The sequence below is a fragment of the Histoplasma capsulatum genome, genomic scaffold (assembly GCF_000149585.1).
Source record: "Histoplasma capsulatum NAm1 scaffold_7 genomic scaffold, whole genome shotgun sequence".
In the NCBI taxonomy this organism is placed as follows: Eukaryota; Fungi; Ascomycota; class Eurotiomycetes; order Onygenales; family Ajellomycetaceae; genus Histoplasma; species Histoplasma mississippiense.
In genome coordinates, this window is record NW_001813976.1 from 351,889 (window position 1) to 375,655 (window position 23,767).

Sequence of the window (23,767 nt, forward strand, 5' to 3'; positions counted from 1 at the left end):
GGTCCACACCCCTGGCCTATTCTGGACACCCCTGGTCTCCAACCAACTTTCCATCGAGCTAATGAAAGAAGATCTCCTGGCCCTACAAAGAGAGACGAGTCTCTTACCATGTATGATATGTGGCTTGCTCGCAGCGAGAGAAGAAGTTGGTGTCTTGGGAAGTGGCTCAGACTACACAGCATTTGTCCACGCTGGTCTTCCATCGGCAAGTATCCCTTTAATCCCTAGAACCAAATAACACAGCATAGCGACTCCGATTTACTAACATTTTCACAGGTGAATGTCGGTTCCTCCGGCGGTTCTGGTGACCCCGTCTATCACTACCATTCCAACTATGACTCTTTCCATTGGATGGACACATTCGGCGATCCCGGTTTCGTCTTCCACAAAGCAATGGGTCAGTACTTGGCTTTGCTCACGTACCATCTCGCCTCAGACGACATTATTCCATTCGAAGTGAACAACTATGGCCCCGAGCTCGCAAAATATCTCGCCTCTCTTCGGAAGGTCATTGATGCATCTGGGCTCACTGTTGACTTGTCCCGCTTGGAGGCGGCCATGGAGGTCCTCAACAAGGCTGCGAAGGCGACCACTGAACTGAGGGACGAAGCTGTTAAGACCGGAGATGAGCGCCTCATTGACCTCGTCAACGCTAAGTTCCGCGACTTTGAGAGAGGCTTTGTTAGCCAGGGCGGATTGCCCAATCGGGAGTTCTACAAGCACCTTATCTGGGCTCCTGGCCTTGACACTGGGTAAGAGCTCTTCCTTTTTCCCTTGCCACCTTTTACAAATGCTCTCGTCAACCTTCCCTCCAATTGTCGTACTAACCTTGACCCTTTTCACCTTGCTTAGATATGCCCCCACAACATTCCCTGGCATCACAGAAGCAGTCCAGGGCGGAGACCAGGCTCTTGCTCAAGAGTTCGTGGAGAGGACAAGCAATGCCATCTACATTGCTGCTGGAATCCTAACGCCATAATTTTTTTTTTTTTTTTTTTTTTTTTCAACAATCTCCCAACGACTTTAATGGGTAATGAATATATGCTTGGAAAATGCAGTTATGGAAACGTTTCCCTATCTATCTATATAGATATAAATATATGTGTGTGTGCGGCTTACCCAGGTTATGAAAAAGGAAAAAGAAAAAAGAAAAAAAAATCATAGCTACAGATTTAGTTACACCCAGACGGTTTGCTTGCGAGCGCCTGTTTAGCTTAATGTCAAATCAATTTACAGTTGCTCGTCCATGACTTCCCGCTGAGTTTTTTCGCTTACATTTTTTTCTTATTCTACCCCTCGATGAAGTGCAAGGGTTCTTGTAGATCCTCCTTAGTAGAAACAAACAAATCTCGCAACTCGAGTTCTTGAGTTTTTATGATACTTAATACGCTTTTCTTTCCAGATTCGTAGACTCCCTCTATTTGGTTTTTGGTTTTTTTTTTGGTTTTTTTTTTTTTTTTTTTTTTTTTACTTTGTTTTTGTTCCGCAAGTATCTGCCAGAGTACGGAGTACAGTACATACATATCGCACTTCGCCAGTGATCTAGCGGCCCCGCCTCCTCCGCTGCAGCCAGCAGTATCTATCTACACATATAACATGCACAGTACATGCTCTTAAATTATTATAAGTGCACTATGCACTACATTTTCATGCACCTATGGCTTCCTCCATTTATGCGTTTTCGCCATCAACGGGGTCTCAGCATATTAGCGTTCATAATATTCGTGGCCGTAGGTAGAGAGAGATACAACATATGCTCCGGGTGTCACTTTCGAGACCATTCCTTGGGACGGATAGGGTGAGAAAAGTAGAAAGAAGAAAGAAAGAAAGAAAAAAAAAAAAAAAAAAAAAAAAAAAAAAAATTTAAAATTAAAATTAAAATTAAAATTAAGAAAAAGCTAACGAAAGCTGCCGCCTAGCTCCAGTTGACGTAGCGACGAGCGATCCATCGCTGGTTCCTAACCAGCCATGCCAGGGCGTGACAGCCTCCGGAGAAGAAAGAGACGGGGGCGAAAGCACGGAACTTGCGGGTGGGTGAGGTGGTAGGACTGTTGTCTCTAGATTCTCGTCATGCACGAGGTACCTGTACGCGCAGTACTTACGCGATTCAACAAACGATGCATGACAGAATGCATGCGGCTATGTAACAAATGTTGACTTGCAAGGTAGCCATTCTGCTGGGGTAATGGAAGTAACTGAATGGTTTGGAGCGCCGGTTTCGGCTGTTATATGATGTGCAGCTTTGTGAAACGGAGGTTGGAGTTTGTGTGCAAATGGGAAGGGCTGGGGTGGTGGTGATTTTTTACTCCTTCAGTGTTGATTGATGTGCTTTTAGCCTGGTGCAGTTCGATGTATGACCGTGTTACAAGCGTAGATAGCTTTTGGAAATTGTACAGTTCCAACCCATTTTGTTTAAGGGAGTGTGGTGGCATGCCAGATTTTATCTAGTATCAGTAGTTGTGTATATATGCATTCAACAATTGGAATATCAACCTGAGATAAGGCAAAAAAAGAAGGAAGAAAAATTGTTGGCAATATGGTGGATAGTCGGCTTCAAAACAAAAACGTGTAGATGCGAAGCTCTAGTCAGCATTTAAAAGGCAAGATACAAAAAAAAGGCCCCCGGAAACACCTTGCCGGATAAACGAGTGGGAAAGGAAGAGAACGCCTCGCTCAAAATGTAAAAGGGGGGATAGTGCAGAGCTATTGAGAGGCAAAATATGTAAGTAAAACCTGACGCAGAATACCAGCTCAATAGAAAAAAAAGTTGGAATGAAAGGATCTCACAGCCTGCATGCCAGGAGCCACGAAATCGTGATGGCAAAGGAAAATCTTGTTCTAGTGACAACGTGAAAATAAAACAGTTGAAGGCAAAAAAGCCGAGACGACGAAGTTGTGATCATGGTTTGAAATCATTTAGTTCTAAGCCCGTCAGCTGATTATTACACGTCGTTAGCGTTTGTTCAATAGACGGAATGGCGCACTTGGCATGCTCGTAATAATAGGTGCTTGTTCGCTGGGCGGCAGGGAAGTAAAGGCCGTGTCCAAAGCGGTACGCGAATTGTTCGAAGCAGAGGCCGGTGAATGGAGGGTCTGGCCGATTAGGAAAGAGATGAAGCGCCCTCAACCGCTTTGTCAGGGCACCAAGCATAAGTGAATCGCATTCGAAACTGCAGTGCTCTTTCTCGAGGTAGTCTGCAAGCTGGACGTGGAGGATGGAAACGATGCGGGATATGGAGTCGATGCGTTGGGAGTCGATTGTATCTGGGTAGTGTTATTTTAGTATAGGATGATCTCTTCTCATGTTCGATAACATTTTCGATGATAAATATAGATAATCCGCTCAAGTGCAGTTTCTAGAAGATGAAGAGCAACTCACCTGCAACAGATGCAGGAATAGGAAGGTCGCCTAATGGGAGATTCTGCTTGCCCTGGCGTAATGCGAGCCGGGTTACGTGTTTGAATTCTTGGGGCCGATTAAATATCCAGCATATACAGATCCATCCTGGAATATCTTCCGTGTATGCCTGGGGGATGGCGTCTTTGAGCTTCTCGAACCAGGAGTTTGCAAAAATCTCAACGGCTTCGTGGACGTCATATTTGTCAGTCAGAACAGCGATTTGAGTATAGGTATCTATGTCAAACTTCTGTTGGGACCCTTCGCATATAACCATAGATTATATTCAAAAGGATAAGAAATGCGTCGGGGATCGTCGGTAAGAAGCCGTATTTCTACGCTTCCGTTCTTCTGAAGCGCATTACACTCGCTAAACTTGCGCTGAAGCATGGCGCGGAAAACCGACGACGCGAGAATTAAATGCCGAGAAGAAGCTCGTATCAAAACTTCTGTTTAGCAAGAGGTTAGAAGCCGAGTAACATGATCAAATAGCGCCACGCTGCCCGTTTTGTTTACCTTGTTCGCAAGTGATCAAATCATTATCGTTAGCCCCATTTAGGACCTCTGCATCCGCGACGTCAGAAGAAACCTTTTGTTTTGAGACGGCACTATCGACTTCCTCCCCTAATTCGGATATAATCTCACATTCGAGATATCTTGTCATGATAAGCGTCACATCGCCTTCCGGGTCGAGATTATGGACCTCGGAGGCCATGCGATCAAATTTTGCAGCTGCGGGAATTACTGGGCTAATAGCCGAAGGCATCATGAAAAGTGTACAGAATACTTAATTGAAAGTAGGAAGGTATATGCACTGTGCATGTGCTGTACATGTATATAGCAAATTCCCAAGGGACTGGAAGTGGCGGGAGGGGGAACAGAGGGATTATATTGATTTTTAAAGCACAAACTGAGGTTGTACTCTATTGCCTCAGTATGACCAAGAGTGCGGCGCTGATTTGAGAAATCGTGGTCGTGTGATGGAGATCGAGGAGGACGGCAAGGTGTTGGTTATTCAAAGAATGAATCGGGGACCCATGCAGGCTCTCTCCTACGTGGCATCCGTTATTTGCTGGTGAATTTCGGGAATATTCAATAAAGGGAACGATAAAGGGAACAACCGTTCAGTCGCGCACGCATCCCGAGCGTTTAGCCAACAGGCCAGGAATGCCGTGTTGAGGCAAAGGGAATGTGCAACCAAACTGGCTTCGGCAAGTAGCGTTTCAAGATGGGCCAACTGTTGATAGTCAAGATCAGAACCTTGCTTGCTTTCCAACATCACAGCATCAGTCGCAGCCTACCCAGCCATGATCACATTGGCATTGTGGGGAACACCCTGGAGGGCAGTCTTAGGTGCTCCTTCAGACGGGGGAACAAGGCACGGGGCCCATGTTCATGACTCTGCTCCATTGGATAGTGGTGGGAACAGGCAGGACTTGGTCGGAGAGTGTTCGTTACACATGTAAAGAAAGTAAAGAAAGTACTGAGCCCGCAGAACACAATCCTTGCGGGATGGGTAACGTTAAGTCGTGAGCGCCACAAGATCCTGGCAATCCAGCGTCAACAAAATTGGATTTTTGGCCGGAGCGATGGGCTGGGTCCTGTGTACCGTATACCGAGTCCAAGCAATGCCCAGAGGTAAAGTCCGTTACCCTACACTTCGAGATGGGAATGAAATATCCCGGCAGCATTTTGCAGTGGTTGTGCGCATACTAGCTGCTAAGGCGCATGACGAGTGACCATCCGAGACAAAGAAACAAAGAAACTCCTTGCTGGCGCTCCCATTCCCGTGAAGGCCCAAACGCACGTCATTGGATCTTGGTATAAATGCATATCCCACCATATCCCATATCCCATATCCCATATCCCATATCCCATATCCCATATCCCATATCCCCACCGCAGTGTTGGAGATTCAAACCCGCTGCAGCCAACCACAAGCTCAGAAACTCCAACCGAGGAACATGCCTGGTCATGTGACAAGCCCTAATTCACCTGGGATCCAAGGTTTCAAGCGCCAAACGTCACAGTAATGGGCCATGAAAAACAAGCTAACTCGACGCTGACTGGGGGCGGGAGAGGGGGAGAGGGGGGATATTTTATTTGAGAGCCATTGGGATTTAATTTTGTTGGCTGTAGCAATGGTACGCCCCCCACCTCAATTATTCGGGCGCGCCCTGCACTGTCTTATCAACTGAAACCATGGGGGCAAAATATATGAAAAATTCGCTGTAAGCCGAGATAAAGATTTGTGGACAAATCCTGCATCGATAAATTCCATCGCTGCGCGCTGATCCATTCGCAATGCACGAGCTCTTGCTACCATTAACAGAACAAAGAAAGACACTCTGTTTCGAAATACAATTCATTCTTCAATAAGCTTCCAAAATTTGGATTTGGTGTTGGTGCTTACAGATCTATTGTTCAATTTACAAAGCCCGAGGACTGGGGTTGCAATATTCCGATTTTCCACTGCGATATACTCCCGCCACAAGTCTCCCATTGATCGCATCAATTATTATTTTCTATACGGAAGAAACGGTACTATTATTAGTTGCTAAGAGCAAGGAGCATTTTTTATCGTCCCGCTCAAGGTCAAATGTTTACAACAGCGTTTTCATACTCAATGTGAACATTGGGCTGCCTATACCCCACCGCTTCCCTCCTGTAATGTCCAGGTTAGGACACCGAAACAGAATTGCTTCCGAGATCTGCGACCTCCCACACCAATTTGACATTCACGCATTAGAATCTCAGCGACGAGCCCGTAGCCAATGGGGACAACTTGTGGCGGCCGAATCCACAACGTGCCCTAGTAATTATTCGACATGAGAGCAAAATCGGAGCGTCAGATGTGTAGTTACTCAGCCAAATTACAGTCAGCGGAATTTAGAATCTGGCCGTAGAATCCCCCTCCAACAGCAAAAGACCGGACATAGAACTGACAGAACATAACTGACAACCGTCATGAGATCCTTTGGCTCTTGTTACGACAGACCAGCAATGAGAGCCTGTTGAGCGCTCTGCGATGACGTCACGATCTGTAGGAAGCATATCCATGTGGCGCTCAGAGTATGGGCGGGAACGCCTTATTTCTGGGTTGGGTTGGCTTCCTGAGGGCCGAAAAGGGCCTCCCACCACGTGTGATGGATCGGACGTAGCCGGGGACTTGTTTGTAAAATCATTTTATAGTTAATAACTAACTATGTAGCTTGATAACCTGGGCACATGAGACCAATTCTTGTTATATCATGCCCCTTAAAAAAATAGGAATAACCCTACCGTAAGATAACTACGCCTAAGAGAGCCTCTGGTCAGCGCTCCATTATATCTGAGCAGTGGCTCTGCAACAAAGCCATACTTAGTGCTCCGCTGTCCATATTCCAGCCAAGCTCTGCTCAGGTGTCCAATTCAAATCCCGTTTCAAGGCGGCCTCGGCTCACCAACTTGGCCGCTGAATTGTAGTAACCATGTCTGCAAACATCCTTCAGCTTTCAGTATGACGCTAGCCAGACATCAACTGTCGACTGCGACGGGCGCTTGATGTGTTCTTATGACGTTTAAATAAGGTTATAATAGTCAGGACATTGGCCAGTTGGTCAGCAGGTCGACCGTTCCGGGCCCATCAGTCCCCAATGCTAATATACATGTACCTACTCCGTAGGCATGGAGAAATATTGAACGTCGAGCGTGTTTCCCCCCTCCAATGGAATGTTTTCAATATTTTCCGCTAAGTAAGTACCGTAAATATGGCCATGATGCACAGCAGCATGAAACCAGATGCTCAAGTCATTGATAAGAGTTGCTCCTTGGATGCTTAACTGGGTGTTTAGTCGACTTGCCGCTTTTCTGTAGATAAATTCTAGCTACTGGTTATAACCAAGAGCCCCATATGATTAATTAACACATGGAGGTTATACTCTGGGAAGGCCATTTCTGAATTTACACGGTTACAGATCCGTTCGAGAACCCCGAAATATACGAGTAAATACATTAGCATCAATCCTATAAGCTGCAGAGTATCATGTCGATACGCACATCAACCATAACGTGGGGGAAAAAAGAAAAAAAAAAAAAAGCAGAGCCGGGCTAGACAATTGATGATAAAAGTGGGATGTACAGTACCTGGAGAGCTGTACATTCATTCATTCATTTGACACTGATACTTGCACTTAGCTGCATGTTATTTGACATAACAGTGTGTGATTCTTAGAAACCATCAATGACAAATATTCAATATATTAATTATAAAACTCAATATTCAATATGATAAAACATTTCCCTGTATAATCTGAAGAAAAAGTGATACAACTCTGAGTGAGAAATCTGAAGGAAGATTCAGTGAGGGGAAAAAATAGCTTGTGATAGAGTAGTCTATATTGATGAATAGAAGTATAACTGTAAACTATGAATAAAGAATGGAAGTTGAATACTGATCACTGATATCTCAAGAACAGATGGAATTGAACTCCGTGAAAAATGTGAGAGAATAGATTTGGCGAGAGAGAACTTTGAGTCAGGTTGATGATACCTTTTTCTGATTTGCTTCTATCTTTACTAAATATAATCAGTGTATTGTGGCTGCCTTTTTAGAGGTAACTATTGACTTGAAAACGAGGTGTATGTCTACCAAAAAAAAAAAAAAAAAAAAAAAAAAAAAAAAAAAAAAAAAAACCAAAAATAAAGAGTAGTTTACTAGTCGGATGCAATAGGTTGGAGTTTCTACAGAGGGAGAAAAAGAACGGGAAGTTGGAAATGACGGGGATGCCGGCAGCGTAGGTTGGGGAGGGAATGTGCCTATCCTTGGTTAGAAATTTTCGTCACGAAGAAACGCCCAAAAGAACAGAGGAATGGAAAGCGGACAGGGTTCTATCAAAATGTAAAGCAATGTCTGATACTGATAAAATGCATGTGCAGAATGTAAGATATGTGTAACTTATGCTCATTCCGGGGCGGAAAACCCAGCGCAAAGTATCCTGAAAAGAAAATCCATAGAAGAAAGACAATCCAACAAAGGAGGTCGTAAAAACGATAGTTAAAGTGCCCACCGCCGCGAATGAAGGACAGGGGAGCAGAAGGGAAAAAATCAGGCTAAAGAAAATCATGTATGATCAATCATCCAGAAGGTCTTTCCCTTCAACAAAACTGATAATATCACCTGCTACCCCATCCGTTATAGCAATCACTAAACTCATGGTACTTTTCGCAGTCAGCCTTCCAGCCACATGTCCACAGGCCTCATTGAACTTGATAATCAATCCCTTCACCTCCTTGGTGGTACTGTCCTTTGACACATGGAACCAATCCTTTTTGTGAACAATCACATTAGCGGCATAAGGAAGATCCTGCAATGACATTTCAACATCCCTCTCCTCTGAGAGTCTGCGAACCTGCTCTGGCGGAATAATTGCCGTTGGCGACAATAGGACCCACGATCTGGCTGCTGGAGAGCGAACAGCCCCTCTTAACACATCTATTATGCTGTGCTTTCCTAGGTGCTGCGTGGATTGTGGAGATATCGGGTGTATTACAGAAAATGGCGTTCCAATATCGGATATGCAACGGTCGCGATTGGGTGAGGGAGCTGGAGTCACCTGCGGTTCTCGTTTTGGGAGTAGCGGTTCTGAAAATATTGAGCTCGCGGATATTGAACTAGATGAAGACTCCGAAACCGGAGTCGTAGAAACAGCCGATGCTGCGCCAATTGCTCCTCCAGGATGGAAACCTTTGAACACCTCAGCTGGGCCTTTGTCTGGCGAGTTATATAGCTTCCTGGAAGTTGCTAATGCCAATGCGTCGCCCAGGGCAAGCGCTACTGTTGTAGATGTCATCGGTGCGGGTAAGCCAAATGATATATCTTCATGCTCGTGAACCGGCGCAGTTAGTAGAATGGGGTCGGGACTATTTGAGTCAGCTAAAAGTGGACACAAATCGGGACTTTCATGCGCGGTGATGGCAATTAGTTGCACTGTTGCTGGAAGATACGGCTTAAGGCGGAGTAGCTCTGGTGTCTTGCCCGAAAAGGTTACCAAAAGTACTGCGTCACCCTAAACGATCGAAAGCCTGCGTTAGATACCACCGCCAATTCTCCACGCCTTCACGGAAAATGACCACAAAATCAGGGATAGTTACCGGTCTAATCATCCCAAGATCCCCATGGAGTGCCTCTGTTGGGTGAAGAAATGTGCTCTGGACCCCCAGGCTGTTCATGGTAGCCACCACCTTCTCAGCAATCTTCCCACTTTTCCCAACTCCGGAAATAATTAGCTTCCCTCCAGACCTCACAGTATTGGCTACCGTCGTCACTGCGCGTTCAATGCTATCCTGAGCAAGTTTATCCATCAAATAGATTCTCTCTAGATGTGCTAGCGCCGCCCGTTCCGTCGAGATAACGTGAATTGCCGTGCAGGTCGAAGGCGCCAGGCAATGTCCTGGCGAATCTACCAAGCCACCCGGATCTGGTGGAGTCATTGGTAGGGAAGGAAGAACGCCGCTAAATTTCTGTATCTGGGTGCGGATTGGTGCAGATAGGGATGTAGTAACGCACCGCCTTTTGCGTGCCATTGGAAAGGGCGTCATTTTGCTCCTTTCACACAAACAGAGATTCCAAGGTATCGAAATGGATACTGCAGAATTTAGTAAGGAGAGGAAAAGAAGCGAGTGGATGTCGCAAACACCACTGGAGCGCGAATCAAAATATGCAAGAGGATTGGCTGCAGCGCAGCCGGACAAAAATCCCCTATCGTCTCATTTTTCCGTTCTAACTACTTGATATAGGTTCGGCAGGAGGGGAAGAGACAAACCACCCATTCATTTGACAACGTGGGAGAGTGAATAAACAAGCTGCAGATTGGGGTTATGTACTGTTCAGGTACATAAAAGATACTTGGGTGGAAGGATGACTCAGGCCAGGGATATAGGCCCGGTGAAAAGCAAAGTGGAAGGGAAGGAGAAGGAGTGGCACTGAGAGGACCAGAGTAAGGTTCAACCTCACCTGGTGATCTTCTCTATGATGCTCGAGGACATAAGGAATGAGGGGATAGAAGGAAAAGGCAAGTAAAAAAAAAAAATTAATTACATTTTGAGTACCATCTGCAACTCTGTAGCGGTTTGCTTAGTCATTGGCGGGGTGGGCGAATTCCGTGGTGCAAAAACACACAAGGGCATTGACTGACAGGAAGCAGAAAATATTTCGTTGTCGGATAGATTATGAACAGGGTGAGTACGCCCGATTGTTATATCCTACGCAATATATTGCCGCACATCAGTGTTGAATGTGATGATTCCACATCAACTGAACTTTTGATAAGGTTTCCAATCATATATATTTTTATCTTCTTGATCAAGCCACAATAAAATGCAGAAAGCCCCAAAAGGGAACGTGTTCCGACCGACGCCGACGCCCAATTTGGAATTATCCTGTAGTAATATTCTTGAAGCTGCCCTATCACAAGCCCGGGACGTCATCGTGGTGTCAACCGGGGGTATGAGGCCATCTCATGTTGGTGGGTATTTATTACTAATGCAGGTGCGCCAATATCCCGTTGCTCAATTTCGTTCAACGGTAGTCGAGACATGGAAAATGGGTTATCCAAATAATATGAATTTAGTAATACAATGCGCCAAAAGGTTATTAAACAGAAGGAGGAAAATAACATCCGGATGAATATAATTTGGGGGAGAACGGTGGGTTATTTTGACGTGCGAAGCGGGGTTCTAAGAGGAAGGAAGCATCAACCGATTCGTCGCTCATTTTTCACTGTTCAAGCTATTTTCGGCTTGTCAATGGTTTCACACCTCTATGTATTGCAGCGATGCCCATAGAGAGATTCTCATAACCCCGCCCAGGAGTCAAAAACCCAGCTTGCTGGATCATGCGACAAAATTCTTCTTGGCTTGGGAATTTTTCAATACTTTCAACCAGATACTGGTAGCTTGACCGGTCGCCTGCCACCAGATGTCCGATCAAGGGAATTGCACTGAAACTCCATCGCTTGTATACCTGGTCGAATAGACCATTGGTGACCTTGCTGAACTCTAAACAAGCGAAGACACCTCCTGGTTTCAAGATGCGGAAGGCTTCGTTTATTGCAGCTTGTTTATCGGTAAAATTCCGGATGCCAAACGCGACAGTATACAGATCAATCGAGTTATCAGCAACCGTGGGGAGGGATTCTGCGTTGCCCTGCATGAAGGATAATCTATCCGTATTGTAGTATGGTGTCTCGAGACTCCGCTTCTTTCCCTCCGAGAGCATGTCCGGGTTAATATCCGCGATCGTCACGCGTGTGTTATGGTCGTTATTGATGTTCGTAGCATGGTCAAGCATCCGAAACGCGATATCTCCAGTTCCGCCAGCGACGTCGAGGATATTCCACCCTTGCTCCCCGTTGGGGTCGTTGCTCGGGTGCTGCGTGCCCGGGTTTAGGGCTCGAACAAAGTGATCCTTCCAGAGGCGATGGATTCCCAGTGACATGAAATCATTCATTGTATCATATGAGCTAGCAACCGAGCTGAAAACAGCTCCCACTACTCCTGTTAGCCTCCGGTAAGGTAAAAATTACAAAAATGAATCACAAACATACCTCTAGCTTCTTTTTCGGCTTCTGGAACGGTTTCGAATCCGAAATGAGTCGTTCGTCCATCATGGCCTGGCTTTGAAAGCTCCGGTTGGCGAGTTTGGATTGAGCAGGAGAAGCATCGATACGGAGCTCGAGGGGCGAATGAGCGGCGCTTTGCACTGTAGTGCAGACTGCGCCAGGCTACTTTTGAGGTCATGTTGAGAGCGACCGCCAGTGTCTCTGATCTATTGTTACGACATTGCTTGCGGAGCCCTTGAGTTGGCCGGATGGTTGTTGATAGCATTCGGGGCTGCAGATTTTTCCGGTCCGCAGTCGCCAAGACAATGCATCAATCCATGCTACGGATAAGGAACAACTTATTCAACGAAGAGATTTTGCAAACATCATGCTATTGAAAATATCTCATTCTTACTCCTATTTGGATTTAAACTTACTGTTCGTTACAGCTCCGCTTATTGTGTGAATTTGACTCAATTAGGATGAACCACGGAAGATACTGAGAGCTACCCCAAGCAACTATCACTTCTACAAAGAGGAACCCCCTGCTATCCAGAAGGGCAAACCTTGGATGTATTGAATTGGCTAGAGAACAGGGCCTCGCCCCGTTTGTTACAAATTACTGTGTTGCTATTCTTGTAAAGCGTCTGGCGACTGCTCACGAGGGCCGAGTAAATCCCCGCCCATGAGATGAAATGAGAGCTGGATCCAAGCTTCAAGAATTAGCCCAAATGAAACTAGAGCTACGATATAAATAAAATCTTCTAGTCCTGGCTGCAGCTTACGATGAATGCAGATAATACAGACGATAACAATTCTCGGCGGACAACTGATTATATGCAGGGCTTCAAAATACTGGTTTGAATCGCTCGCCTCTCTTCCGCAGCTTGGTGAATAATTTGGGCTTTATTTCATCTTTCCGCTGCTATGGGATGCTCTTGTCACTCTTGCGCTCAGATTCGAATTTCCTCTCATTGTCGCAGCCAATTGAATCTTGACATATCCTGTCAGAATAGTGGCACTTTTACAAACAGAGCATTCTAGTTCATCAATCGAGTGCCTTGATCTACACACAAGAGCCTCAATTGTGTCTGCGACCGTACAACCACTAACTATAGACCCAAAGTCTATACGCAGTGATTTTCGCATTCAGCATGGGATCACACAAGAGGTATGCGGGTTAAAATATTCTAGTTTTGGAAGTTTCTCTTTCCGATCCACTTCGGTATATCAGGATATCAGTCTGCATAGTTAACCGAAATTAAGCGGCAAATAGCATTGCCATTGACTTCTGGGCGTATTCCGGTGTTCTTTATGCGTAGACCTTGTGCTGGAAATGACTTTGAGGGCGATCTGGTCCAGTTGATCACTTGTTTGCGGGGCTAGATCTTGAAAGATATATCGTAAATCGGTTATTAGGGCCGAAGAGAAAACGCCATCAGAACTTCAACAAGTCGTCCGCTTTGTCTATGCTCATGGCGATTCATACTTTTTTGATGGCCTGCGGAAGGATTTGAGCCAATGGAAAGATCCCGGAGGAATGCTTAACAATAATCCTGATGCATCGATTCCGGAAAATGGGCAGCATTCTGATGATCAGTCGAAATGCAAGTCGATCGTGTTTCATAACAGGATGGAAGTCTCTCATGTTTTCCCGCCTCCAACAACCCGACGAATCCCCACCCACGGGATAACGAACTTTATGCTTCAGCAAGGTTGCCATATGTTGGAGCTGGCTTGCTCCTTTCTCATGATCCTAATCCTCCGTATCGAATCGGCTGCTGTCAGAGCCCATTGGATCATACAGAACGCCACCATCATTCTCGGTCAGCCTCCTTGCTGCTGAGGTTGTGGTGGCTAGCTGGAGTAATAGACGCCAACCAGGCAGTTGATTGAGATTTCGAGAGAAAAACGTGCTCTCGAGCCGCGCACCAGGGCTCCTGCAGGAGCATGAGCCATCCCGAAGTTAAATATAGCGCAAGATGTCAGCACGTATCTTTGCCCAAGACAACGCCTTTCTCGAGCACCCAGACCAGGCTTACATCTTTATGTACAGCAACCGACTTGTTAAAACTGCCTGAAATCATCCAACTTCCGCCAAATGACACCAGAGGACATGACTTGGGTTCCAGTAGAGAGCCCCTGGGCATCGTTCAGGCCGATTTTGGCAGCCAACGCAGGAGAAATTACAAAATAAGCATCAAGCAGTTGTTCTGTGCATAGATATCATCTCTATATGTACCACATATGGACAATCAGCGAACAAACACACAGCACCAACTTGACGGCTCTGGAGTATATTCTGTCTGAAAGCCAATTTCTGGTAGGCCATTTTGAGTTCCCCACCAAAGCGCCGTCGTTTTTTCCGGCGGGCAGTGTTTCATAGGAGAAACAAGAGTGGTACTTCGTAGTAGTGGCTGGCTGTGGATTGGAGACCGAAAATCATCGAACTTTCCGGGAACGCCAGTTGAAGCCTCAGGCTGGCCCCTTGTTGATTCGACTCCCTTTTCACGAACTGGGCAGAAAAAGTTGCTGGCGACTGTCTGTGACATAGTATACGCAGCGTATGTACGCAATAATATTCATATGCATGAAGCGCTGCATGATACCAGGGTATATGGAACCAAGATGAGCAGATTAATTGACATCTTGAAGATGGAGGAGCTAAAATATCACAAAACTCCGTCGATCAACGGATGTTGGTCCCACTGCTGAGGCTGACTCTGGCGAATTCAAGACTGTGGCGCCCGGGGCCGTCACAGCAGTGCAGTTGGGCCCGGATGATGTGCAAGGAGTCCCCACCGTCGAATAAGTATCCGTAAGGGTATTATTCTCACTCGGGCTAATGGACGAGAGGACCTTAGTGGCTCAATATCATCCTTGTTAGGTGAAAGCACTACCCCGACCACGTCCTCGAATCAAGACTAGGATTGGTGGGCGGCTGCGGTTTTCCCCAGAATGTTAATCCCTTGAGTCCTGGCTCTCGGTGATGAAATCATGGACCGCACGACCAACTGTCAAACATCACAGCTGCCGTCCTGCTGGCCTGCCAGGTTTTTTTATTGTAGATGAAAGGTTCCAACAAGGCCAACGCGAATGTTTCGATGCGGCTAAATCATATAACTCGCCGAGAGCAACAGACCGCTGTTTTAGGCTGCTCATCTTCATCGCCCGTCCCGTTCCGCAGGAACGCTTGCCCGAGAGGAACCGTGGAAGCAAAACAGGAGATAAAGCCACCAATGTCCATTGTTGCCAAGTTCAAACTTACTCGATGCTGAACGGACGTCTCTTTTATTGCAATGATGGAACCTAACTATCGCCGATGAAGATTTTCTCGAACCCAACGATATGGAAACAAATTTGACAACACTTCCCCAGCGACCCAAACGTGTTCGGCGATGGCATCATCGGGGCTTCACTGGCTGCTCCACCTGCAAAAGCAGACATGTCAGATGTGATGAGTCTTTTCCAGCCTGTCGTAACTGTGTAAAAAGGGGCCTCCAGTGTGATGGTGCCCAAGGCACGACGACGTTCAAGTTCTACAACCTTGATCAGAATGCGGCTAGTGTAACTGAGCCGAGTGTCAAACGACGAAAACCAAAGAGTGATGAGGAAGGCAGCAAGTTCCTCAAAAATGAAGGGAATGAAGAAAAGCGCATGCAAGATAAAATCAAACCCCCGGTTCCAGTTCGAGGCAATATCATCACCATATCGAAGCCACCGTTTCTCCCAGCCTCTATATCGTCACCAGAGGATCTGTATTATTCTCATTTCATTAATACGGTTTCAACCCTCCTAATTGTGTACGACACCGATTACAACTTGAACCCATATCGTTATTTGTTTCCCAAGTTTTCTCATACGTCAAAAACGTTACCTGAAGCAATGAAGGCCCTTGGAGCGCTCCAAATTGCGAATACTACAACAGGAAAATCCCAGATGTGGCATATGCAGAACGCCATGACGATGTACGGCAAAGCCGTGCGGTCCCTAAGGCAAACATTACGAGCTGGACCAGGGCACTGGCAACCGACTGACCTTGCTACGTGTTTGCTGCTGTGTTTCTTCGAGGTTAGAGTGTTTTTTTTTAAGTTAGCTAGTTTTCAGTAATGCCTGGATAGCGCTCCCTCCTGTCACTGTTTGGCGACTTACGTTCTACGCAGATGATGGACTCGGAGACAGGCAACTGGAAGATCCATCTCCGTGGAGTCCGCGACCTTTTTGAGTCTATGATGCAGCCGATTCAGCCAGTACCCACTCCTACCATGACAACCCAAGCTTCTAATAAACCACCTGAGGTGCCGGAACTGTCACTGAAACGCTTTCTTATTTCGCTTACAGCGTATCTTGATGTTGCTGGTGCCGTTTCTTCGAATGAAGGAACCGTTATCGAAGGTCCTTATTGGGAATCTCATGGTGGTGGCTGGCAATATAATTTAGGTGTTTCTGGCACTTTGCCAGAAGAATCGCGGAACGCCACCGTGTTATCAGCACTTCGTCGTCACTGGTCGTTACTGATGTGCATACAAACTGATATTAGTTCGTTTGCGAAAGCCAAACGAGAAGGAATGCCAGTCGAACTTCAAGAAACCTCCAGGGCAAGCCTCGAAACGCGACTTGCGTTGTGGAGGTCGATGGTGCCTGAATGCTTTTCGATGATTGACTCGGCGCTGGAAGACGACGTGAAAACTGACGGGAATGACGAACTACTCGAAGGCACTGCTTGCGTTGAGGCCTATGAAAAGGCCACGATTATTTATCTACACCTGGTCTCTGTTTCCGGTGAACGTGTTTCCCGTACCCCACCTCCACACATAACAGCAGCTTCCAAGCGTGTCATTACTTTGTTCCGATCATTTGGGAGAGGCGTTGGCCAATTGGGGATGCTCTGGGCTTTGTACATTGCGGCCTTAGAGGCGAATGATCCCGCAGATCAGGAAATTTTGCGAGAAATATTTATCGGCATGACGAGATTTGGTTTCAAGGTAAGATGAGCCCAATACCTACCCTACCTTGCTATGAGCCACAAAATTGACAACTATCAGAATGTCACCAAAGCACTCGCGATTTTGGAGAACACCTGGCTGCAAAAAAGGTTATTAGCCCAATACGAGTGGATCTATGCGCCGCATCTGGAAACATCGGTACTTCTACCATGAGGAGAGGTTGAAGCGAAGGAGAAATAAACCCCTTCAATCCAAATCATTACACAAATATACGCCAAACTCTACACTCTATCTGAAAGCCAAGAAAACGACGTACATGTGGCGAACACCACCATCTATATTCCCGCTTCTTGGATTAAAATCCATATAAAGGAGGAGACCGGTTCGCTACACGGCCAGCCTTGAACCTCAATAACGGCTAAAATTGGCATCAGGAAGGCATAGTGTGGCAAATATTGAAGGATGCATGTGAAGAGCTTTATCATATCAAATTCAGTCCCAGCCATACTTCAAACCATATAAAGATATACGGGAATTGCCCCCCGGCTTCTTGCTGTTAACGTCGGAGGACCCCTCCATCGTGGATACCACAGTTAGCTATAATACAGCTTAGAGAATAGGAATGAGACGGCAGCCTAAAGATACATATGAAGCAGGAGATTTTACCAATGAATTAGACGGCTCCACAGCATTTGAAGGCGTGGACATCGTCTTTGATTATCCAGATGAATAATTGTCACTGGAAGTCCCCGCTGCAACGGATAAATCAAAAATTTTTTAAACCAATACTATATCATGTTGATTGCCAAAAAATGTGTGACGGTTTTCATCAATTCCAAAAACTTATATGCAACGTAGCTAGAAATCCTGGGAGGTCTCGGGAAGCTCTGTCAATCGTCGGGGTGTCACCACTGCTGGACTCTGTATTGAAGACAGTGCGCTCTACATGAGAAATGAAAAAGGCTACATTCCCGATTTTATTTTGTGCAAAACCAAAGTTTTTTGTATATCTTGTTATATTGATGAAACAAGCATGCTTCGCTTGCTCTGCTCTGCTCGGTACGGACTGTACAATACACCGGCAATGAATGTAAAAGGGCTTTACTGGAGTTGGTAAAACCATTTCAACCAACCAACCCTGAATTACCAATGAATTTATTCATAAAAGACCAAGTAATTTGTATATTGTATACTATAATGTAGTTCGCCCTGCGGCACCTACCTTTTTCCGTACAATTGAAATCAAGGATGGTCAGCTATTGATATCTCAACACCCACTCTATTAAAACACTATATAATTGATAATCTATGAATACAAATATATGTTTTAAGTAACAAGGATTTGAAATTTGAAATCATGTGTATCTTGTTGAGCTAAAATACATTGTAGCACACGAGCTGCAGTGTGCTAAATTATTGCGGAGCTAGTCCCAATTAGAAAGGCAGCTGTAAATAACACTCATAAACATCACCTCCAACCTCACCTCTATGATATGAAGCTCTAAGTGTTGTGGAAGAATGGCATTGTTAACTCATGTTGCAGAATTTGTGGCTGAAACATTCAATTGTTTCATTAACATTCTGTAGCTGTTCTTGAGCTCTATATAAGAATGACAATGTGAGTGTAGCAGATGAAATCTTATCATAATATTGAATTGTTCAATGATTCTGCTGAATTACACTCTGCTTTTTATAAGCTGTTGCAAGTGAAGAAGGGTCTGATGTGTGGAAGCTCAGATTGGCTATTTATACAAATGCAGTAAAAAGAGCCTTGAAATAGAATAGAATGAATGAAGCTGTAATTGCTTGTTTATTTTGCTCAGGCCTTTCTATACGGGCCGTTGCAGCAACGCGGGTGGTCACGTGGAATCACGTGAGAGTAACTTCTCATTGATCAATCAGAGCGCAGGGATTCAGCCAATCAGAGCGCGAGAATGCTTTCCTAATCCGGATGACCGAAAGAGGAAATTTTCTGGCACGAAAAGCCTATATATATCTCGCTACGCTCGCTCCGCAAATAAGTCGCTACAACGGGAGCTTCACCACTTGCTAGAGGGCCACGTGACAATATATGGGGCAAAAGAGCTCGATCACCGAGGTTATTAGGCCCGTTGTTAGCGCGAAAAATTCCGTAAAACACGTGTGCCAATGCTCCAGTTTCGGCCCCCACACCCCCACCCTTGTGACTACTAATTACTCTACAATTTATCCCTTTTTCATATTCAGGACAACAGATTTTAAAATGCTGACTGAAAAAATCTTTGATGATTTTCATTGTTAATTATATAGCAGTACTCATTTAAACTATTCCACTAGCACTAGCTTCAGCTTATCACACACATCTCATCATACAAATGACAGTTGAACGTGGTTTATTGAAACCTGAACGTGGTTTGAAAAGTGGGTCTTGTAGATAAACCATGCTCAGTTTTTCACACTAATAATAAACAATGGCATGGTTTAGAGCAGGGCTCTTTTGAAAACTATGTTTAGTTCTACACAGTGTAATCTGTACATGCTGACTGAACATTGTAGGTGTCTACAGAATACTCTAGGTTGGTGTTGACCATATGATAATCACCATAGTCACATGACTTATTTTGTTATAGAATGCCCAAAGTAGTTAGATAATAATGAAAAACCATGTTCAACAGTTTAACCACGCCAAAAGTTGTTCCGGTCCGAAAAATTATTCAACTGTATGCCCGATTCTGTCATATTTCTGGAGAAACTCTAATTCTTAACTAACTGTAATTTCAATCTCTAACCCATAATTCTCAAACTCATTTGTATTATGAATGATGAAGATGTTAGTTAGTGATGTATTTATTCTGTAGATTCTAGTATGTATAGTTTTGTGTATCTTCAAGGCCCACATTTTAATCATGTTCATAAAGTCAATCGAGCATATTTTCTACACTAGTGACGATGAGCATCTATATAGAAACGTTATATTAGTTAGGAGGGGTTTCAAACTTAATGCCCCTCCACGGTACCACAGGCTCGAATCAGAGAGTTATCAATGTGGAAAGTCCTCTTGACTCGGGACAGTCCTTTTCTGGGCGGGGCCAATGCTCAGTTAATCACTCTGGATCCTCGGATAAGGAAGAGTTATAGTTCCCTAGCTGACCAACAAATGGATTGTCGGGAGCATTGGCGCTGGTAGTGATCAAGCACTTTTGCCCCAGGGGCATCCAAATTGAGCGTGGTTGATAAAAAGTTGAACATGGTTAATTTTTCGGGCCGGAATAACCTTTGGTGTGGTTTTGACCATAAACCTTGTCAACCCTCTCATTAAAACTACGGAGTAACATGTGCTAGTCATATCTCCCACACACTTCTACTGCTCTGAATGCATTAGAGACAGTGATTTTATCATATTTCTCAGAGCTCTATTCCATAGCTAACCTGGATTCTAACTCTAGATCATTAATTTCAATAACTAGTTACTTTTCAGATGTTGAAGAGCTCTGAAGGTTGAACTAATTCATAATATATACTGAGGGTGTGTCAAAGATGTTTCCTGTGTAGATTTTAGTGAGAAAGGTGAAGGAGCATGGTTTATTTTTCAGACCCACTTTTTTTAAACGACGTTGCCGCATGTACGGAGTGCAGCAGTCTATATTGACAAATGGACCTAATTCCACTTACAGACACTCATTGATAGAAATTTATGCTAGGAAGCAATACACCTTGGATTCTCTAAGCACATTTTATATCAGTGAATTTACATCATTGTAGATATCATCACTAGATATCATCACTAAATATCACTGCTCTGGTGTATACCAGCACTGCCTCTCTCATATATTCAAGCATTCTCTTTCTTATAAATACTGTCTAGTTATCATGTAAATTATCAGAGTTAGAACAATAAAAATTCAATTAGTTTTATCGATATTCAGTATTTGGGTCATATTCAGACTTTATCCAAGCTCCAACAACAAATTTTGTGGTGGTACAAAGTGGCTCACTTGCCTATATGTCTCGCTCGCTTCTCGACTATGTCAGTTCTCTGGTCAATCACCGGGAGCCAACTCTAGTCTGGCGGCTCCCTCGGTTAAGCACCTGTTGACTTACATTTAAACTCTGCTTCTTCTGGAAGTTCTGCAGAGAAATCGCCACTGTGGAGCCAACATTGAAGCCCCTGCTGGCTTTTTTCATCCTCGCATTAACAGATGCTATTGAAGAATGTTTACAAGCCCAATTAAATCAAAGAGAATGTACAGATAGAGTTAAATCGGCTAATGGCTAGTTTACTCAGACACTCTGATAAAACATAACTAGTTAACTAGTTAATTATTACTAAACTTAATAATTGTCAGTTAGTTATTGTAAAAAAAAAAAAAAAAAAAAAAAATTATATATATATATATATATATATTCTGTCCGTCAATTTCCATAGATACATTACATTTTAGAGTAGTAGTCATATATCTAAATTTACCGCGGAGTGGAAATATTGTTACCTTTTTATCAATTACGATGGAATTAATCACCTTGGGCGTGATCGGCTTTCTTATCAATATGAAAGTCGAGGCCACAGCGAATAATGACATATTATCAAGTATAATTAACTCTTCACATGTGTAAAATTCATCTTACGATAATTTGAAAGCTGATGGCTAATCTTTTTTTGACCAGGTTCAACATTTGAAAATGAAGTATCCGATATGATTCGTAGTGTTCAAATCGATTCGACGGGAGTTTTGCATTTAGATGATGATGGGGTTTTGCGATCATATGATGGAGCCGGCAATGTTCTTGATTACAGAAGATTTAATAGTAGTCACCTAATGACTGTTGCCAATCAGTATTCGGGAGATTTGCAGAGTCATTTGTTTGAGGTTTGGGACGGTGTTGATAGCTTTGCAGTTGAAGAGCAGCAGATATGGAATCCTGTCAACAATCCCTATCAATCTCTATTTCCAAAGCAGGGAACGTCGGATCGACGGGCGTTTTCGCCTTTGACACGGCGTGTTAATTGCAATGAAATTTGGTGTAATGATCATGATACCTGCCATACGCATCACTGCTTCTATTGTTTTTTGATAGATAGAGTATCTGATGGTCATTGCCGTGGATACGGAGCGTGAGGGGATGGTAAATATGTTCTCTATTAAATTAAGGATAAACACATTTTATATTCACAATAATATAGAAAGGGATTGCTGGTTGAATTATTTTTTGTTCCGCCTAATAACGAATTGAAAATCGATTTTTTCACCTTTTATAGGCAGCAACATGACCTGCTAGATGATGGGGTGAAAAGTGGCAGATCAATGAGAATTGACCCATCACATTTATCTTAATATTTGTATAATATTGATATAACTATTGATAGAAACTTACTCTTTGTTTTGTTTTCGTATATAATTTTGAGTATCTCAAGACTACATATCTAGTGTGATAATCAAAGAGAGTTGCTATTATATTTATCTCAGCGAGCTCTGGCCCTCTATGGCTCGGTTGCAGCAGCATGGACTTTCAATTACACAATAGTCACATATCTTTGAGATTTGTGACTCACCTTCGACTGTAGCTAAAGAGAAGAAGAATATAAATATATAATTTTTATATTTAAAAAAATTAATATTTCATATAGATGTATCTTGTTGAAAATGATCGCTTTATTTCTTTAACAATATGAAAACTGAAAAAGTGATTGTATCAATAGTTAGCTATATTAGTTACACGCAGTTTAGTTACACGCAGAACGCAGAAGCACCTGTTGGAGGGATTGGATTGGGTGATTCGTCCCCTCTTTATATACCACCACGGCGCTGGTGGTGATTGAGCTCTCTTGCCCCGGTGGCTTAACAGCGTAAGAGCACCCATCCCTTAAATAGGCGTGGTCACGTGCTGGCAGCCGCTTTTGGAGTCCAAAAAATTGTGATTGGCTTGGCAACCATCAAGGTATCAACTTGATCACCAGGAGAACTATTAACCAACCATACCGTTTATACAATACTAGAGAAGATGACAGTATGTCAGGCTCGGGCGATCCAAACACTCTGGAAGACACCTCCGTTTCTCGGATACTAGCGCTGGCCTATGCTGGGGTCACAGAACAAGTAATCTACAAAAATCTCAGGTTATCTGAACGCTTCTCCTCCATCAGCTCGGGGATGAGCCGGCACCTGCTCCCTCCTCTGGTAGAAGCGGTCTTTTATCCCAGCACAATGTACAGAATAGAATGGCAAATTGATTGTGACCCGAGGATCCTCCCTTACTAGATATCCCTTTTGACAAGATCAGCGGCTGAGCATGTCGCCACAACTGGGCAGCGTCCGCCCTCCCCACGTGCGTTGAGCAACTCATCCGAAAGGCCCACGCCCGCCTACTAGCATTATTGAGACTGCATATATGTACGGAGTATGTCCATGTACATCTACTGTACATAAATACACACATACACATATGCCCCTGCGCCCCTTTCTAGCATCTTTTAGAATCTTGATTGCCGTAGTCGATCTAGACTGGGCATCTACTTCCCTCACCAGTTTCAGCTTCGAAGCTTACTCAATCTGACAGCCCAAGCGAACAGTGATCCTTTTGTTCTCCCTTGGTGGTCTTGGGAACACAGCAGGCACACTCATCCCCCATTACCAAACCATCCTCACAAACCAGATAACATGGAGAAATCCCAGAGCTTCCTGAGCAAAATAGACCAGGACGCCGAAAATCTTGAATTATCCCTCCTCCCCCAGGAGCACATCAACTCTGTCCAGAAGCGGACATTCTTGTCGCGGCTATATCTATTCGCCGTCAAGATTACCTTAACTCTCTTGGTTGCTCTAACTATATATACCCATTTTTCCTCATCTCCATCCTCACCCTCACCC

At 44.4% G+C, this 23,767-nt stretch overlaps 7 protein-coding genes across 7 annotated transcripts in view; 3 read left to right on the plus strand and 4 right to left on the minus strand.

Annotated features, from left to right (window-relative positions):
* HCAG_05749 (conserved hypothetical protein) overlaps positions 1-979 on the plus strand; it is a gene marked incomplete at both ends in the record, with an annotated part of 2,648 nt that extends 1,669 nt beyond the window's left edge. The window contains 3 exons of the mRNA XM_001538094.1: positions 135-209; positions 277-752; positions 853-979. Of these exons, the coding sequence (XP_001538144.1) occupies positions 135-209; positions 277-752; positions 853-979 (678 nt within the window). The remainder of the gene's footprint in view (positions 1-134; positions 210-276; positions 753-852) is intronic.
* Positions 980-2,899: 1,920 nt separating this feature from the next.
* HCAG_05750 (predicted protein) lies at positions 2,900-4,163 on the minus strand (the record flags this gene model as incomplete). Its single annotated transcript, XM_001538095.1, has 3 exons — positions 2,900-3,264; positions 3,380-3,658; positions 4,043-4,163. The coding sequence occupies 3 exons, from the start codon at positions 4,161-4,163 to the stop codon at positions 2,900-2,902; spliced, it is 765 nt and encodes a 254-aa protein (XP_001538145.1).
* A 4,345-nt stretch (positions 4,164-8,508) lies between these two features.
* Positions 8,509-9,961, minus strand: HCAG_05751 (predicted protein; the record flags this gene model as incomplete). Its single annotated transcript, XM_001538096.1, has 2 exons — positions 8,509-9,444; positions 9,530-9,961. 2 exons carry the CDS (start codon positions 9,959-9,961, stop codon positions 8,509-8,511), a joined length of 1,368 nt encoding a protein of 455 aa, XP_001538146.1.
* A 1,204-nt stretch (positions 9,962-11,165) lies between these two features.
* Positions 11,166-12,175, minus strand: HCAG_05752 (ubiquinone biosynthesis methyltransferase coq5; the record flags this gene model as incomplete). Its single annotated transcript, XM_001538097.1, has 2 exons — positions 11,166-11,932; positions 11,983-12,175. 2 exons carry the CDS (start codon positions 12,173-12,175, stop codon positions 11,166-11,168), a joined length of 960 nt encoding a protein of 319 aa, XP_001538147.1.
* Positions 12,176-13,130: 955 nt separating this feature from the next.
* Positions 13,131-14,199, plus strand: HCAG_05753 (predicted protein; the record flags this gene model as incomplete). The annotated part of the gene is made up of 3 exons (XM_001538098.1): positions 13,131-13,147; positions 13,396-13,802; positions 14,033-14,199. The coding sequence occupies 3 exons, from the start codon at positions 13,131-13,133 to the stop codon at positions 14,197-14,199; spliced, it is 591 nt and encodes a 196-aa protein (XP_001538148.1).
* Positions 14,200-14,973: 774 nt separating this feature from the next.
* On the plus strand, positions 14,974-17,135 carry HCAG_05754 (predicted protein; the record flags this gene model as incomplete). The annotated part of the gene is made up of 5 exons (XM_001538099.1): positions 14,974-15,029; positions 15,130-15,217; positions 15,355-16,047; positions 16,140-16,961; positions 17,022-17,135. The coding sequence occupies 5 exons, from the start codon at positions 14,974-14,976 to the stop codon at positions 17,133-17,135; spliced, it is 1,773 nt and encodes a 590-aa protein (XP_001538149.1).
* A 3,678-nt stretch (positions 17,136-20,813) lies between these two features.
* On the minus strand, positions 20,814-21,481 carry HCAG_05755 (predicted protein; the record flags this gene model as incomplete). The annotated part of the gene is made up of 3 exons (XM_001538100.1): positions 20,814-20,900; positions 21,003-21,103; positions 21,370-21,481. The coding sequence occupies 3 exons, from the start codon at positions 21,479-21,481 to the stop codon at positions 20,814-20,816; spliced, it is 300 nt and encodes a 99-aa protein (XP_001538150.1).
* Between the last annotated feature and the right edge of the window lie 2,286 nt (positions 21,482-23,767).